This window comes from Entelurus aequoreus, linkage group LG27 (assembly GCF_033978785.1).
Source record: "Entelurus aequoreus isolate RoL-2023_Sb linkage group LG27, RoL_Eaeq_v1.1, whole genome shotgun sequence".
Taxonomy (NCBI): Eukaryota; Metazoa; Chordata; class Actinopteri; order Syngnathiformes; family Syngnathidae; genus Entelurus; species Entelurus aequoreus.
This window is the reverse complement of record NC_084757.1, coordinates 22,834,530-22,854,154: the sequence shown is the minus strand read 5'-3', so window position 1 is coordinate 22,854,154 and position 19,625 is coordinate 22,834,530. Positions and strand designations below refer to the sequence as shown.

At 38.3% G+C, this 19,625-nt stretch overlaps 1 protein-coding gene across 3 annotated transcripts in view; it reads left to right on the top strand.

Annotated features, from left to right (window-relative positions):
• Positions 1-6,486: 6,486 nt before the first annotated feature.
• Positions 6,487-19,625, top strand: part of atp8b3 (ATPase phospholipid transporting 8B3) — a 67,827-nt gene continuing 54,688 nt past the window's right edge. For 2 of the 3 annotated variants that reach the window (XM_062039346.1, XM_062039345.1), the window contains exons 1-4: positions 6,487-6,762; positions 6,992-7,042; positions 16,467-16,558; positions 16,637-16,750. In XM_062039346.1, the coding sequence (XP_061895330.1) occupies positions 7,018-7,042; positions 16,467-16,558; positions 16,637-16,750 (231 nt within the window). In that variant the 5' untranslated portion in view covers positions 6,487-6,762; positions 6,992-7,017. Of the gene's footprint in view, positions 6,763-6,991; positions 7,043-16,466; positions 16,559-16,636; positions 16,751-18,334; positions 18,430-19,625 lie in introns of those variants that run through there. The other variant, XM_062039347.1, reaches the window with a different exon arrangement.

Here is a 19,625-nt window from a genome sequence, read left to right as displayed (position 1 = left end):
GCTTTTTATTTTTATTCTTATTGTAATATTTGTTCTATTTTGTTTCCATTCATACCCCCATTATTTACTTTTTACTTTTTAAATTCGATCTCAACTCTGTACACTGCTGCTGGAATTTTAATTTTCCTGAGGGAACTCTCCTGAAGGAATCAATAAAGTACTATCTATCTATCTATACATATTTTATCTCAGTCTGTAAATTAGTTTGCTTGTTGATGATTTGTGTTTGGTTGTGTATTGTGTAGTTATATTTATATGGTAATTATTATTCTGTGACTGTAAATTGTTTGCTTGGTTTTTTTCTTATTGATGCTTTTATTTGTTTCTGTATTGTGTAGTTATAATTATATGCTTTTACTTGTAATTGTATTGAGTTTGTGGACTCCAGGAAGACTAGTGGGTTGTTGTGGCAACCAGCTAATGGGGATCCTTAATAAAAATCAAAATCAAAATCAAAGCATGGTGAAAGCCGCGTAGTACATGCAAAAACCTCATTTTAATTTTTGATAACTATAGTTATCAATTGATGACACGCAATACCACACACAAATGTATAGTTTGCACACGTTGTTTAGCGTGTGGTATTTGGATATTTGTAGATCAGGTTCAGCTTTAACTCAGGTGTATTGATCATGTGAAAAGTTCAGATGGCTCACTACATTAATCATGAAGTCATTTTACGAAGCTGTTCCATGCAGTGATACAAGAAAGTAAGACACTGTTTAACTGTCATTTTTTTAGTTTGCAGTTGTTCAATGCCCCGATTTAAAAGCAGCGTGCTGTCAAAGTAGTGAAAGTTGGGTGACACAGTACCATGTAGACCACACTGTGCAGTGACCACCCACTCACTTCTCTAGAACTTCACAGAAACTCCTGGGGGTGTTCTCATCATGCAGGCTCTCCTTTGGCTGATCGTATTTTACCCTCATTGGTCTTCATCGTCATGTCAGGTCATGAGGAGAAACGTAAACGTTTTGGTGGGCACAAAACACTAACGCAAAAACATTAGTCAAAGATCGTCAATGTGACAGGACCACTCTGCTGCCTTTAAAAAAAGAACCCGCCACCAAATCCGACAGGGGCGCTTTGGTGTTTTCAAGGATCTACTGGAAAAATGCTAGTCAAAGATCCTCCAAATGAAAGTAGTGACCTGCAGTTTTTAAAGACTTGGCAATTTTTAGGGATCTACAGTTCTGTCCTGCAAAAACACGAGTCAAAGATCCTCCGTATGACGGGAACATTCTTCTGTTTAAAAGACCTGCTGTCAAAGACCACAGGAGCGCTCCGCTGTTTAAACAGACCGACTCCAAAAATGTTAGTCAAAGATCCTCTGTAAGAGGGACGATCAGCTGTTTCTAAGGACCTACTGCAAAAGCACTAGTCAAAGATCCTCCCTCTAACAGGAGCATGAGTCTGTTTAAAAGACCTGTTGTGATGACAAGGGCCTACTCAGAATATTCCAGTCAAAGATCCTCCATGAGAGAGATTTTGGCTGTTTTTGGGGACCTACTACAAACAATTAAGTCATCTTCATGGCTGGAACACTGTTGATTTTGAGGACCCACTGCAAAAACACGAGTCAAAGATCTTCTGTGTAACAGGAACATTCTTCTGTTTAAAAGACCTGCTGTCAAAGACCACAGGAGCGCTCTGCTGTTTTAACAGACCGACTCCAAAAATGTTAGTCAAAGATCCTCTGTAAGAGGGACGATCAGCTGTTTCTAAGGACTTACTGCAAAAACACTGGTCAAAGATCCTCCCTCTAACAGGAGAATTAGTCTGTTTAAAAGACCTGTTGTGATGACAAGAGCGCTCTGCAGTTTTTAAGGGCCTACTCAGAATATTCCAGTCAAAGATTTTCCATGGGAGGGATGCTTGGCTGTTTTTGAGGACCTACTACAAAAACTTAGGTCCTCCTTATGGCTGGAACACTGTTGATTTTGAGGACCCACTGCAAAAACATGAGTCAAAGATCTTCTGTATAACAGGAACATTCTTCTGTTTAAAAGACCTGCTGTCAAAGACCACAGGAGCGCTCTGCTGTTTTAACGGACCAACTCCAAAAATGTTAGTCAAAGATCCTCTGTAAGAGGGACGATCAGCTGTTTTTAAGGACCTACTGCAAAAACATTAGTCAAAGATCCTCCCTCTAACAGGAGCATGAGTCTTTTTAAAAGACCTGTTGTGATGACAAGGGCCTACTCAGAATATTCCAGTCAAAGATCCTCCATGAGAGAGATTTTGGCTGTTTTTGGGGACCTACTACAAAAACTTAAGTCCTCCTTATGGCTGGAACACTGTTGATTTTGAGGACCCACTGCAAAAACACAAGTCAAAGATCTTCTGTATAACAGGAACATTCTTCTGTTTAAAAGACCTGCTGTCAAAGACCACAGGAGCGCGCCGCTGTTTTAACGGACCGACTCCAAAAATGTTAGTCAAAGATCCTCTGTAAGAGGGACGATCAGCTGTTTTTAAGGACCTACTTCAAAAACACTAGTCAAAGATCCTCCCTCTAACAGGAGCATGAGTCTGTTTAAAAGACCTTTTGTGATGACAAGGGCCTACTCAGAATATTCCAGTCAAAGATCCTCCATGAGAGGGATTTTGGCTGTTTTTGGAGACTTACTACAAAAACTTAAGTCCTCCTTATGGCGGGAACACTGTTGATTTTGAGGACCCACTGCAAAAACACTAGTCAAAGATCTTCTGTATAACAGGAGAATGTTTCTGTTTAAATGACCTGCTGTCAAATATGACAAGAGCACTCTGCTGTTTTTAAGTACCTACTCAATAATGCTAATCAAATATCCTCCATGTGAGAGGGACACTCACCTTTTTAAGGACTCACTGCAAAAAAGCTATTCTTGAATCCTCTATATGGCAGGAACACTGCTGTTTTTGAGGACCCACCGCAAAAACACGACTCAAATATCCTCTTTATAACAGGAGCATTTATCTGTTAAAAATACCTGCTGTCAAATATGACAAGAGCGCTCTGCTGTTTTTAAGGACCTACTCCAAAAATACACGGCCCGGTGGATCGATTGGTACCAGGCTGCACAAGAAATTAAAAAATATATATATATTTTTTAAATTGTATTTTATTTTAGTTTATTTTATCAAATCAACATAAAAAACATAAGATACACTTACAATTAGTGCACCAACCCAAAAAACCTCCCTCCCCCATTTACACTCATTCACACTCATTCGCACAAAAGGGTTGTTTCTTTCTGTTATTAATATTTCTGGTTCCTACATTATATATCAATATAGATCAATACAGTCTGCAGGGATACAGTCCGTAAGCACACATGATGTATTGTATTTATGACAAAAAATAAAAAATAAAAAAAAACACTCATGCACTGACCAAACATGCCTGATTAGCACTCCACAGAAGTCAATAACATCAACAAAGCTCACCTTTGTGCATTCACGCACAGAATAAAATGTTTGGTTGACAAAATGAGACAAAGAAGGAGTGGCATAAAACACGTTTTTCTGAGGCAGCATTGAATAAAGTTGTACATGTAAACAAACTACGGTGCGTTCAAGGACCGCAGCAATTAGTAGGCCAAAATTAATATAAACAGTGGGATTTCTAACAATTAGGAAGGTTTGTGTCATGTTTGTCCTCCTACAGAAACCATACTAAAACAAAAATATATTTTTTCTTTTTTACCATTTTCATACATTTTTGAAAAAGCTCCAGTAGGGAGCCACTAGGGCGGCACTAAAGATGGGTACCACAGTTTGACAACCCCTGCTCTATAACAAGAATGCTTTGCTCGTCAAAGATTGTCCATAGGACAGGATTTCTCTGCTGGTTTTAGGAAACTGCTGACGACCAAAACATGTCAACTTATTCTTGATACCATATTGTGCAGGTGTACCTAATATTGTGCATCCACACTTTAAAAGAGAGTGCTGTTTTTTTGTTGTCTGCTGACGTTGCGGTGATACAGTGATAGTGTGTGTACAGTTAAACCATGTGTGGCCTAGAAAGGACCACCACACACCATCTTTATAACCAGCAACCACTCAGAGAGCTGAGATCAACTCACATATTCTCTATTTAGGTTTGAATATGAACACACACACACACACACACACACACACACACACACACACACACACACACACACACACACACACACACACACACACACACACACACACACACACACACACACACACACACACACACACACACACACACACACACACACGTGGCTCCAACCTCACTTGAAGAGCAGAACACCTAAAAACCACAAGTGGCCTCTTTGACTGGCACTGACAAAAGACATAAATTGGGGCATACCGTACATCTTTTCTTTTTTTCCCCACAAGCCATTGTTATACATTGTAGTGGCAGCTTATGTCCACTAGAGGACGCTAGATATTAAAGACAAACATGAGAATGTACTGTACTGCTATAACAGGTAGATAACAGATGATAGAGATAGAGAGATAGAAGTTAATGTTAAGATGTAAATAAACAATATTTCATCTTAAAAATATGTACTTTAAAAAACTAAAAAATCTAATTTTAGCTGAACATTTTATTGTATTTTTTTAATATATGCACATTTTTAGTTAGACGGCAACTTGAAATGATCAAAGTTAATATACAAAGACAAAAACAAAAAATATATATATTGAATAATATACGAATTGGCCATTTGAAAATGATAATAATAATAATAATAATAACAGTGTTTTTATTTTATTTGGAAAAACTTTAAAAATATTTGATACTTTATAGTTGATGTTTTGGACAAAAAAGAAAGGGGATAAGCGATAGAAAATGGACAGATGGATGGATAATAATAATAACAGTGTTTGTATTTTATTGGGAAAAACTGGAAAAGATATTTGATACTTTAAAGTTGATGTTTTGGACAAAAAAAAGGGGATAAGCGATAGAGAATGGACAGATGGATGGACAATAATTATAACAGTGTTTTTATTTTATTTGGAAAAACTGGGGAAAATATGTGATACTTTAAAGTAGATTTTTTGGAGTAAAAAGAAAGGGGATAAGCGGTAGAAAATGGACAGATGGATGGTTAATAATAATAACAGTGTTTTTATTTCATTTAGAAAAACTGGAAATTAAATATTTGATACTTTAAAGTTGATATTTTGGACTAAAAATAAATAAATAAATGGGGTGTACCGCGCCTTCCGCCCGAATGCAGCTGTGATAGGCTCCAGCACCCCCCGCGAACCCAAAAGGGACAAGCTTGGATGAATGGATGGATGGATGGATGGAGATACATGCTTTTTGTGTACGCACTTTGTATTATTTTATTTTTCAGAGCAAATCTAAAATCTACAAAACTGGGAAAAATATGTGATACTTTAAAGTAGATTATTTTGGAGTAAAAAGAAAGGGGATAAGCAGTAAAAAAAAAATGGACAGATGGATGGTTAATAATAATAACAGTGTTTTGATTTCATTTAGAAAAACTGGACAAAAATATTTGATACTTTAAAGTTGATGTTTTGGACTAAAAATAAATACATAAATGGGGTGTACCCCGCCTTCCGCCCGAATGCAGCTGTGATAGGCTCCAGCACCCCCCGCGATTCCAAAAGAGACAAGCTTGGATGGATGGATGGATGGATGGATGGATGGAGATACATGCTTTCTGTGTATGCACTTTGTATTATTTTATTTTTCAGAGCACATACAATCTAAAATCTACAAAACTGGGAAAAATATGTGATACTTTAAAGTATATTTTTTGGAGTAAAAAGAAAGGGGATAAGCGGTAAAAAAAAATGGACAGATGGATGGTTAATAATAATAACAGTGTTTTTATTTCATTTAGAAAAACTGGAAAAAAATATTTGATACTTTAAAGTTGATGTTTTGGACTAAAAATAAATAAATAAATGGGGTACCTTCCGGATGGATGGATGGATGGCTGGATGGATGGATGGATGGATGGATGGAGATACATGCTTTTGTGTATATGCACTTTGTATTATTTTATTTTTCAGAGCACATACAATCTAAAATCTACATGCCCTATAAAAGTAAAACTATTATCTTAGTTTTTTTTTAGATAAAAACAAAAAAAAAGAAAATATTTGAAAACCGATTTTGTTTTATTATTGTGTATGTATAAATATAGAGAAAATTGAGAGATCTTATATTGTTGTCCAATAAAAACCGGAATCCTTTTTTACTTTTGATATGAAAAAAAAAAAAAAGAATGTGAAAGCTCCTGTATGTTTTATGTGAGACATTTTCATTGTTTGATTTCAAAGCATGAAAATAATAACATTTTCCAGCCACTCGATGCAAACTTGTGTGTGCTCCCGCACACCTGTAAGCTGATACTCCCACCGATGTGCTGTGATCCACTGCACATGCCCACAACACTCCCTGAGAACTGCTTCCAACTGGCTGAAAACGGATGACATTTTTGGAATGTCTGCTTTTGGGGTCTGCTTCGCGCTAGATAACATTATCTTTGTGTACGGCACGCTACTGTCGCTCCAGGGCGATGTGCATGGGGAGTAAGGCTGTGTTACCAGAGTCCTCACCTGGGAGCTGAGACGGAAGGCGGGGTCAGGGGCCATGTTGCACCAGCCTGAGCCGAGAGAGGGGAAGTGGGTTGAAAAGCGGTGCAGGTGGTGGAAAAACATGGCAACAATGCTTGTGGTTGAGCAAACACAGCTTTGCGGTGCTTTGTGAGCATCTGCTCGCACTACGCTGAGGAGCGCTTGAGCCAATCACTGCAGGTAAATAAACGCACAACTTATTATTGTTACCCATGTTTTTTTTTGCACAATTTACACCGTTTGCTCACATGTGGTCCATATTCTGTATTTATGTTAATTGCTGGTGCACATAGTGTTTAGCGTTTGTGGTGATTTGTAAACACAGCGTGCACAGCAGTAATGTGTCGGCATGGCAACGCAATGTAATGAGTTACAATATAACCGAGTAAGCAGCCGTGTCTCCTTCCAGCACGCATTGTACGTCTCATCACCACCATGGACGCAGAAAGTGCCGAATCAGGTATGTTTGCTTTGGTCATATCTTTGGAATGAACTAACTTTTGGCGTTCATGTCCTCTGAGGGAATCATGAGCCCCTTTCACACAGCAAGCCTGCAAAATAGCTGCTATCAGTGATGTACCAGAACATCCGATATTTATCCACTTTTGCCTTTCACACAGACACCATATTCCCGCCTTTTTTCTGAGTGGCTGATTTGTTTAAAAGTCAGTCTACCCCAGGGCAGCTGTGGCTATGAAAGTAGCTTACCACCACCAGGTGTGAATGAAGGATGGGTTCTACATGTAAAAGCGACTTTGGGTACTTAGAAAAGCCCTATATAAATCCCAGTTATTATTATTGTTATTATTATTATTATTATTAAAAGGCACAATGGCTCTTTTCCACTGAGACTGGTGTTGTCCCAATACCAATATTTTGGTACCGGTACCAAAATGTATTTCGATACTTTTCGGTACTTTTTTGTAAATAAAAGGGGTCCACAAAAAATTGCATTATTGGCTTTATTTTAACAAAAAATCTTAGAGTACATTAACATATGTTTCTTATTCCAAATTTGTCCTTAAATAAAATATTGAACATACAAGACAACTTGTCTTTTAGTAGTAAGTAAACAAACAAAGGCTCCTAATTTAGTCTGCTGACATATGCAGTAACATATTGTGTCATTTATCATTCTATTATTTTGTCAACATTATTAAGGACAAGTGGTAGAATATGGATTATTAATCTACTTTTTCATTTACTGTTAATATCTGCTTACTTTCTCTTTTAACATGTTCTATCTACACTTCTGTTAAAATGTAATAATCACTTATTCTTCTGTTGTTTGATACTTTACATTATTTTTGGATGATACCACAAATTTAGGTTTCAATCCGATACCAAGTAGTTACAGGGTCATACATTGGTCATATTCAAAGTCCTCATGTGTCCAGGGACATATTTCCTGAGTTTATAAACATAATATAAATAAAAATAAAACAAAAATAGATTTTGTGATGTTAAAAAATATTGATGTAATCATAGTACTACCGACTAAATACGCTCCTGTACTTGGTATCATTACAGTGGATGTTAGGTGTAGATCCACCCATGGCATTTGTTGTCATTAGCGGTGATGCCGGTGAACTACGGTGTGTAATGAAGCATGTTTAGCTATTCCTCGTCCCGCAGGGATGATACTTTTAAGAAACTCACTTTATTTGTCGCCATGGAGGCGAGGATTAGTGATGTAGAAGTAGCTACAACACTGCCAACTGCGGGTGGACTTAGCCGCTAGCTAGCTAGCCATGTTTTAAAGCACCTCTTCCTGAGGGAGTTTCAGTGTTATAACTTCACCTTTATCGCTAGTTTTTGAGCCAAAAAGCGTCCGTTGTCCCTTTTCTGTCTACACACATTGCCTCTTTGTAAGTACTCCACGATTGTGCGCTGCCGAACATGCTCGTCTGCTCGTAAAACCAACAATGACACGACTTGACGACGAGGGGCCTGGGGGGTGGTGGACCGTTACTTTTTAGAGGCGGTATAGTACCGAATATGATTCATTAGCGTCGCGGTACTATACTAATACCGGTATACCGCACAACCCTAACACACTGCAAAAAGTCAGTGTTCAAAAACAAGAAAAAACAAAACAAAAATGAGGGGTATTTTATTTGAACTAAGCAAAATTATCTGCCAATAGAACAAGAAAATTCGGCTTGTCAAGACTTTCCAATACAAGTAAAATTAGCTTACCTCAATTAACCCAAAAATACCTTAAAATAAGTATATTCTCACTAATAACAAGTGCACTTTTCTTGGTAGAAAAAAAAAAGAGACCTTTTATGCTCAATATATTGAAAAATATTCTTAAATTAAGTAAATGCTAGTGCCATTATCTTGACATAATGATATGCGCTCGGCATCATGATTTTTTTTTCATGCTTGAAGTAAGAAATTATTACTTTAAAAAAGTAGTTTTATACTTGTGAGTGTTGATGACACAGCTTTGCAACAGTTGATATTCTAGTTTCAAGCATGTTTTACTCAATATAGGTCATCAAATCTCAGCAACAAGCTGTAATATCTTACTGAGATCATTTAGGACCAAAACCCTTAAAACAAGTAAAACACTCAAACATAAAATCTGCTTAGTGAGAAGAATTATCTTATCAGACAGAAAATAAGCAAATATCACCCTTATTTGAGATATTTCATCTTACTTAGAGTTCAGTTTTTGCAGTGCAGAGACCTCGCAAAATTGTCAAATGACACTGCAACTGTCTATCCACTAATCCGCCTTTTCAAGTTCACATTTTTCCACCATGGGAATTATTAGCCTCTTTCCCACAGAGAAAATTGCTTCAACGGATTTTGCAACGTTGTTTCAAAGTCAGTTTTAGAGGACACGGATGAATAATCAACATTGTATCAATGTCCGGTGCCTACTGGGAAAAACAATTGTTCACAAAGTATTTCCTTTTTAAAGGGCACCTATGAGGATTTGTGTCATTTTGGTCTTATAAATGTTTTTACAATGTTGAATACAAAGGCTAAAAAAATGCCAAGGCGTGAGCGTGAACGCACTTTTGTATGTTTCTGTTAGTGCACTGCAAAAAGTCAGTGTTCATAAACAAGAAAAAAATATATAAACATTTGTGGTTTTTTATTTGAACTAAGCAAAATTATCTGCCAATAGAACAAGAAAATGTTGCTTGTTAAGACTTTCCAAAACAAGTAAAATTAGCTAACTTCAATGAACCCAAAAATACCTTAAAATAAGTATATTCTCACTAATAACAAGTGCACTCTTCTTGGTAGAATAAAAAATGAGACCTTTTTGCTCAATATGTTGAAAAATATTCTTAAATTAAGTCAATACTAGTGCCGTTATCTTGACATAATGATATGCGCTTGGCATTACATTTCTTGAAACCAGCAAACTTATACTTTATGTAAAAAAAACAAAAACCACATGATGTTCGTGCACCAGTCGAGGAAAATGATCAAACTACATAAATAACATCCTGTAATTTGATTTTGATATTATTTGTTTATCTTGATAGATTGAAAATGAACACCAATGAGTTGACTGATGAACATTATCACATCATTTATTCAGAATGTATAAATAACCACAAATAAAGAAAGAATACTATTAACCGCAACATGTAAGTGTTAAAAAAAAACCAACAACAATACGATTTGTACATTTTCAGAATGTGCTTGTTCTATTTTTAAACAAAGAAAACAATCTGAAACAATCTTTATTTTTAAGTCTGGCCAACTTGGGAGTAGATTTTTCTCCATGTGGCCCCCGATCTAAAACATGTTTGACACCCCTGTTCTAATCAGTCACGGAGCCGGAAACGGCTAGGAATAAGTGTGCGGTAAAATTTATTTTGAAGCGCTCTGTCATTCATAAATGTACATTTTACAGGACCCAACACAAATTACAGGGCCCTATGTATGACACGTGGTATGCTCGTTACGGGAAAAGACAGGGAGGGTGTCACACTTCACCCCATACACACAGGTGTCATCTGGCCTTCGTTACAACTCTGATCCTAAAACTTTTTTGAACTACTAATAAAGCAAACATTAGTCCGCCTTTTTCTTGTTGCTATTCTATTTAAACAGCACCAACATGTAATGGGGGTGCCAAAGTTGCCCCGACAATAGTCAACCGTCGGAGGTAGTATCAGACCCATAACAATTGATCTTGGTTTATAAACCAGCAACCCGGGGCATATTTAGTCATTGTAATATTGTTGTTCCTTTTCAACCTGAAGAAGAAGGCATTGAAAGATGCTGACACACAGGAGCTTAAAGGCCTACTGAAACCCACTACTACCGACCACGCAGTCTGATAGTTTATATATCAATGATGAAATCTTAACATTGCAACACATGCCAATACGGCCGGGTTAACTTATAAAGTGCAATTTTAAATTTCCCGCTAAACTTCCGGTTGAAAACGTCTATGTATGATGACGTATGCGTATGGACACATTGAATCCTATACAAAAAGCTCTGTTTTCATCTCAAAGTTCCACAGTATTCTGGACATCTGTGTTGGTGAATCTTTTGCAATTTGTTTAATGAACAATGGAGACTGCAAAGAAGAAAGTTGTAGGTGGGATCGGTGTATTAGCGGCGGACTACAGCAACACAACCAGGAAGACTGAGAGATGGATAGCAGACGCGCTAGCCGCCGAACTCACCTTAACTTCCTCCGTCTCCGGGCCGCCGACCGCATCTGTGATCGGGTGAAGTCCTTCGTCGCAACGTCGATCGCTGGAACGCAGGTGAGCACGGGTGTTGGTGAGCAGATGAGGGCTGGCTGGCGTAGGTGGATAGCTAATGTTTTTAGCATAGCTCTGTGAGGTCCGGTTTCTAAGTTAGCTTCAATGGCGTCGTTAGCAACAGCATTGTTAAGCTTCGCCAGGATGGAAAGCATTAACCGTGTAGTTACATGTCCATGGTTTAATAGTATTGTTGATTTTCTATCCATCCTTCCAGTCAGGGGTTTATTTATTTTGTTTCTATCTGCATTCAAGCACGATGCTATCACGTTAGCTCCGTAGCTAAAGTGTTTCGCTGATGTATTGTCGTGGAGATAAAAGTCACTGTGAATGTCCATTTCGCGTTCTCGACTCTCATTTTCAAGAGGATATAGTATCCGAGGTGGTTTAAAATACAAATCCGTGATCCACAATAGAAAAAGGAGAGAGTGTGGAATCCAATGAGCCAGCTTGTACCTAAGTTACGGTCAGAACGAAAAAAAGATATGTCTTGCACTGCACTCTAGTCCTTCACTCTAACGTTCCTCAAGTCAAGTCAAGTCAAGTCAACTTTATTTATATAGCACGTTTTCAACAACTTTTAAATTGAACCAAAGTGCTTTACAGGTTAAAAAAGCATAAAGCAAAAAAAAAAAAACAACTAAGCAAAACAAAACAAAACAAAAACAAAAAAAAACAAACGAAGAACATACACAATGAATGTGCTAAACAAGATAGTGCAAATGCAATACGGTAAAGGGGTCGAATAAAAAAGTTTAAAAAAAAAAAAATCATCCACGAATCTTTCATCCTCGCTCAAATTAATGGGGTAATCGTCGCTTTCTCGGTCCGAATCGCTCTAGCTGCATTAAAAACAATGGGGAAATGTGAGGAGCCTTTCAACTGTTGACGTCACGCTACTTCCGGTACAGGCAAGGCTTTTTTTTTATCAGCGACCAAAAGTTGCGAACTTTATCGTCGATGTTCTCTACTAAATCCTTTCAGCAAAAATATGGCAATATCGCGAAATGATCAAGTATGACACATAGAATGGATCTGCTATCCCCGTTTAAATAAAAAAAAATTCATTTCAGTAGGCCTTTAAGCGGGTACAGAACAAAGTAAGAGTTCATCTCAGGGAGGCAAAGGAGCGACACAAAAAGAAAATGATGCTGAACAACAACATGAGGAAGGTGTGGTAGGGGATGAAGACCATCAGTGAGGGAAATGTGGGGTAGGCAAACCAGTTGAACCAGTTTTTCAACAGGTTTGACCAAACCATCCTCTTTGTCCCTCTGAACCCAACAACTCCCACCCTGACAAGCCATCATCAACCCCCACCACACCCACACCCACACGCACACTCCATCCGCCATAACAGCTGCAAGTGTCACCTCGACTACTGAAGGCCTACTAAAGGAATTAGAAGACCCCCCAGAGCACATCTTTGACGTCGTCTTAGACCTGGGGAGCTGTGAAAGACTTCCTGTATTGTCCCAGTCCCAAAAAGACCATATCCCGGTGAGCCGAGGGCCGGTAGCTCTGACCTCGCTTGTGATGAAGACCATGGAACAGCTGCTGCTCCATCACCTGGGATCACTGACTCTGCACCACACCCTCAACTTTGCAGTTCCCATAGAAAGTGGAAGTTGAGGACGCCATCATTTTCTTGCTTCACTGATCTCTCGCTCTCACCTGGACAAAGGCGGTGGTGCTGTGAGGATTACATTCTTGGACTTCTCCAGCGCTTTTAAAACCACTCAGCTTTTGTTCCTCAGGGACAAACTGACAAAGATGGGAGTAGGATCACAAATGTTGAAATACTGGGAAACACCAGTATGTGTGACTGGGGAACTGCAGGTCTGACACTGTGACCATCACCACGTTGTACTTTGCTCTCTCCACTTCTGTTTACCTTGAACACGCCCGACTACAACTCAGAGTTCGGTCACATACAGTACATATATTTGCAGATGACACGGCTATTGTGGGTTGTATCAGGAGGGGACAGAAGCATGAGTACAGGAAGGCATGATTTTGTCTTTTGGTGTGACTTTAACCAACTGCAACTGGAAATGGTGGGGGACTTTAGCAGAACTTGTAACAAACGCACCCAAGTTCCCCGGGTGTCTTTGCCACTACGCAATTAAGGAGTCACGGGTGGGACCTGATATTCAGCTGGGAATGATTAATATATTAAATAAACACAAGACATGTATAACTATTAGCCACAAAACGATCAGGCTTATATTTAATATGCCACAAATTAATCCCGCATAGCAAACAACTCCCCCCTCCCGTCCATATAACCCGCCAATATAAATCAAACACCTACACAACACACTAAATCCCACAGCCCAAAGTTCATACAACACATATATTTCCCCAAAGTCCCAAAAGTTACGTACGTGACATGCACGTAGCGTGACATGCACGTACGGGCAAGCGATGAATGTTTGAAAGCCGCAGCAGTGTACTCACGGTACCGAGACTGCGCATCCAACTCAAAGTCCTCCTGGAAAGAGTCCCTGTTCTCCCGGTTCTCCACAGGCCAAGGGAAAGCACACCAAAAAAGTCAAAAGGCAGATTATTCCAAGAAGTGGCTCCGTGGCAAAAAACACTGCGTCTGACAGGTGCTCCAGGTGGTTAGTGACGTCACTTTCCGCTTCCGCCCGGTCTGATAGAACCGGATGCCTTTTATATCCCCACATATTATTTACGTACATATTTAATATTAACAAGATTATTAAATACGCCTGTAACAGTTTATAATAAGTAAATGGATGACAATATGTATATATATATATTTATTTTCCCAGCTGAGCACAAGTTAACTGTGACTGGCAATTTATTATATATATATATATCGATGGACCCCTATGGCCATTACAAACTAAGGCTATGTTTACACTAAGCCGGATAACCCCTTAAACTAATAATTATTTAGCCTAAGCCCTGTTTCAGCCACACTAAACCAGCGTTTAAGGTCCAGACCAGCTGTTTGATTGGAGCATTCATCTTAATTGTAGTTTTCATTACCAAATTTGGAGGTGTTGAAATCGCCATGTAAAACCGCTAATGCTAATAGTAGCCTGTCTATGGCAAATCCAATGTAAATTAACATCAAGCTAGCACATTTTGAAAGAGTGGCGCCTTACTTTACGTTTGAGCGATTTCTAGACTTAGACAAACTTTATTGATCCACAAGGGAAATTGTTCCACACAGTAGCACAGTTACAAAGGATGGAAAGGGTAAGAATGGAAAGGATAATGTAGGTATAAAGTAGACTAAAAATGTACCATAGTAGCAATATATAAAATAAAAAAACATATGTAATATTTACATTATTATACACTACCGTTCAAAAGTTTGGGGTCACCCAAACAATTTTGTGGAACAGCCTTCATTTCTAAGAACAAGAATAGACTGTCGAGTTTCAGATGAAAGTTCTCTTTTTCTGGCCATTTTGAGCGTTTAATTGACCCCACAAATGTGATGCTCCAGAAACTCAATCTGCTCAAAGGAAGGTCAGTTTTGTAGGTTCTGTAACGAGCTAAACTGTTTTCAGATGTGTGAACATGATTGCACAAGGGTTTTCTAATCATCAATTAGCCTTCTGAGCCAATGAGCAAACACATTGTACCATTAGAACACTGGAGTGATAGTTGCTGGAAATGGGCCTCTATACACCTATGTAGATATTGCACCAAAAAACAGACATTTGCAGCTAGAATAGTCATTTACCACATTAGCAATGTATAGAGTGTATTTCTTTAAAGTTAAGACTAGTTTAAAGTTATCTTCATTGAAAAGTACAGTGCTTTTCCTTCAAAAAAAAGGACATTTCAGTGTGACCCCAAACTTTTAAACCAGGGGTGTCAAACCCATTTTAGCTCTGGGGCCACATGGAGAAAAATCTACTCCCAAGTGGGCCGCACTGGTAAAATCACGGCACGGTAACTTAAAAATAAAGACAACTTCCGAATTTTTTTTTGTTAAAAAATAGAACAAGCACATTCTGAAATTGTACAAATCATGTTTTTTTTTTTACAATTACCTGTTGCGTTTAGTAGAATATATACTTTATTTGTAGTTATTTATATTTTCTGAATAAATTATGTGATATTGCTCATCCGTCAACTCATTGGTGTTAATTTTCAATCTATCAAGATAAAACAATTATATCAAAATCAAATTAAATTATGTTATTTATGTAGTTTGATCATTTTCCTCGACTGATGTACTAACATCATGTGGTTTATTTTGTACAAATATACAAATAATTGCTATTGTGACATCCAGTGGACACATTTAGAACAGCTGTTTTTTTCATTCAAAAATTTCAGGGTAATTTTTATATTTAGTAAACTCATCCCGCGGGCCGGATAAAACCTGTTCGCGGGCCTGATCCGGCCCTCGGGCCGTACGTTTGACACCCCTGTTTTAAACTGTAGTGTATATACAGTATATAATACATACTGATATATTATATTATTACATTATATTTTTATATAATATATACAATATCTAACAAATCCCAATTACCATGTACACTATCACAGTATATGTAAGAGCTGCAGCAAAAGCAAAGAAAAAAAAAGAAAAAAAACATACATATTACCAAGCATACTTGCTTTGTTGGTGTTGAAAATTGTAACATTACTTAGAGAAAGTTTTGCTGAGTTCTGCTTGAGGGATTGTTTCCTTGGGCTAGAGTTTAGTCTGCAACCAGACATGATAAGCAACAAATATATCGAAATATGGCACATTTCAATTTTACCTGACTCGATACCCGATAACAGAATTCGATCGGTGCCTAAAAAAGTTCTGAAATCAGTACCTGTCCCTACATGTGTTTATAAGGGAGTTAACATATGACATTCATACCTGCCTGTATTCTCAACATCACATCAGAATCTGTGTGAAAGCACCCACAACGCAGCGACGTCCCTCTGGGCTGGACACAGGTTGATCAAAATGAACGACCCATTTTGCTTATACACTCAACTGCAACCATTTTGCGGGATCTCTGTGTGACGGAGGTCAAGTTGGGAAATTGCCAGGTGCCTCGTTGGAGCCCTTTTTATACAGAAAACGGCATGATGATGACAATGAGGTGAGAAGCTGAGCACTGTTGTGTCAATATGTGGTCTCAGGCCTCACATGGGAGGTGAGGGCCAACCAGCATCACTACCACAAACGACAGCAGAAGACATCCATCCTGTTCTTCCGTCGGGGACGATGCTCGGTGAGTGACACCTCATTCCCATGTGTGACGCTGACGGATTCGGCTTTTTATCGTATGCTCTATTTTTCTTGTTGCCAGGACAACGTGGTGCGCAGCTATAAGTACTCCGTGCTCACTTTCCTGCCCCTGACGCTGTTTGAGCAGTTCCAGCAACCGGCCAATCTCTACTTCCTCTTCATGGTGGTGTTGCAGGTCGGTTTCGGCATCTCCTCCATGTCTGTCACCTCCTAACTATGGCAGGGGTGGGCAAACTACGGCCCGAGGGCCACATCCGGCTCGTTGGTCCCTTTAATCCGGCCCGCCAAATATTAAAGCAGAATTGAGCAAAGATCTGTTTTGAGAATTGCCACAACTAGAGATGTCCGATAATATCTGACATGTAATATGTATATGTCATATAAAATGTAATATCGGAAATTATCGGTATCGGTTTCAAAAAGTAAAATGTATGACTTTTTAAAACGCTGCTGTACGGAGTGGTACACGGACGTAGGGAGAAGTACAGAGCGCCAATAAACCTTAAAGGCACTGCCTTTGCGTGCCGGCCCAATCTCATAATATCTACAGCTTTTCACACACACAAGTGAATGCAAGGCATACTTGGTCAATAGCCATACAGGTCACACTGAGGGTGCCCGTATAAACAACTTTAACACTGTTACAAATATGTGCCACACTGTGAACCCACACCAAACAAGAATGACAAACACATTTCGGGAGAACATCCGCACCGTAACAACAAATACCCAGAACCCCTTGCAGCACTAACTCTTCCGGGACGCTACAATATACATCCCTTGGTGCCCCCAACCCCGCCCACCTTAACCTCCTCATGCTCTCTCAGGAAGAGCATGTCCCAAATTCCAAGCTGCTGTTTTGAGGCATGTTAAAAAAAATAATGCACTTTGTGACTTCAATAATAAATATGGCAGTGCCATGTTGGCGTTTTTTTCCATAACTTGAGTTGATTTATTTTGGAAAACCTTGTTACATTGTTTAATGCATCCAGCGGGGCATCACAACAAAATTAGGCATAATAATGTATTTAATTCCACGACTGTATATATCGGTATCGGTTGATATCGGAATCGGTAATTAAGAGTTGGACGATATCGGAATATCGGATATCGGCAAAAAAGCCATTATCGGACATCTCTAGCCACAACAAAATTGATACTAGACTTCAATGCGCTGGCGAAAAAGGGTGATCAACAACACTGCGCCCCCTAAAAGAGAATGTAAGTGTTAACCCTTTAATACCATTTGTATGTTTATTTGATGTTCTGATGTGATATTGTTGAAAATAGATGTATTATGATTAAAATAGCCCCTGTTTGAGATACTTACTCTTAGTTTCAACATTTTTGATATGCTTTGAAATGCATCACGTGCTTGCCTGGTCTGTCTGTCGAATTTCAAAAGCCAATGTGGCCCCTGAGCCAAAATGTTTGCCCACCCACCCCTGAACTATGGTAGTCGTTTAAGTTTATGTCGGACATGCATACAGTCACAATATGGTACATCACACATTTCCAGTTTCTAATTACAACATGTCCAATAAGGAGTAGGAAGAAGCAGAGCTTTTCCTTAATCATACCCCATTTCCATTTCAGAGCATATTTAACAGATTTGTTGGTTCACTTCCTGTGGTGAATTTGTAACAAACAAATTAAATAATACAAGTTAGTTAAGGTACCACTGATAGCCACACACACGCTAGGTGTGGTGAAATTACCCTCTGCATTTGACCCATCCCCTTGTTTCACCCCCTGGGAGGTGAGGGGAGCAGTGAGCAGCAGCCGCACTTGGAAATCATTTGTGGTGATTCAACCCCCAATTCCAACCCTTGATGCTGAGTGCCAAGCAGGGAGGTAATGGGTCCCATTTTTTATAGTCTTTGGTAGGACTCGGCCGGGGTTTGAACTCACGACCTACCGATCTCAGGGCGGACACTCTAACCACAAGGCCACTGAGCAGCTATATTAAATAATGGGTAAATTTAAAAAAATACATGAATGAATAAATAATGACCGTAGAATTAAAATGGAAATGATAAAAAGGGGATTTAAAGAGATTTCAGAACCTGTACCATTGTTACGTTCTCAGATGGCTTTGAGTCTAGAGATCGTAGAACGCAACATAAAAGTGTATAAACGAAATGAGGTGTACTGTATATTAAAGACAACGAAGCCAAGAATTGAAAACAAAAGTAGTGTTATTGAAAGCTAACCATGGGGGGAGGGCTTACAACAAGACACAACACTAGCCTAGCTTGGTAATACAGGTGCTGTCAAATGAATGAACAAAACATACCAAAAGACACCTCTGACAATGAAAGGTAAGCTTACTAACTAAAGCTATTTAATATTTAATTAGCATAAACCAGGGGTGTCCAAACTTTTTCCACTGAGGGCCGCACACGGAAAAATTAAAGCATGTGGGGGCCATTTTGATATTTTTCATTTTCAAACCATAACAAAATATATGCATTTTTTATTTATTTTACCTTTAGGGGTCCGGGGGACCGTAAAGGGTCTCAGTCATTAAAATGTTAAAAATAAATCAGATGATCATTGTTTTTAAATTATTTAACGCTTACAGTAAATCTCTATATCAACTTCAAGTTGATATAAAGTAATACAAATTTGAAAAAAAGTTTTATGACTTTTCTGTCAAAAACAACTTAGTTTTTTTATAGTAAAACTGAAATATGCAGTATTTAGTAATTAGAGCCCTAAAAGATCAATAATGCAAGACACCATTGTTTTTAATTATTTCATATTTTTGAGTAATCATAGTGAAAAGAGAAATAAAAAATCACTAAATATATTTGAGATCCAAAAGGTGCCCCACTCATAAAGTGATACATTTTTATTAGGTTTTTCTTTTACTTTCATCACTTAAGTTACGAGATCAACTTCAGATATATTTGTCGATTTTATTTATTTACTATTATTTTGTTTGTTATATGCTCTTTTGTCAAAGAAAACTTTGATGTTTTTATATGGCTACTAAAGTGAAATATTTGAAGTAATTGGAGCCCTGAAAATAATTCATTATAACATGG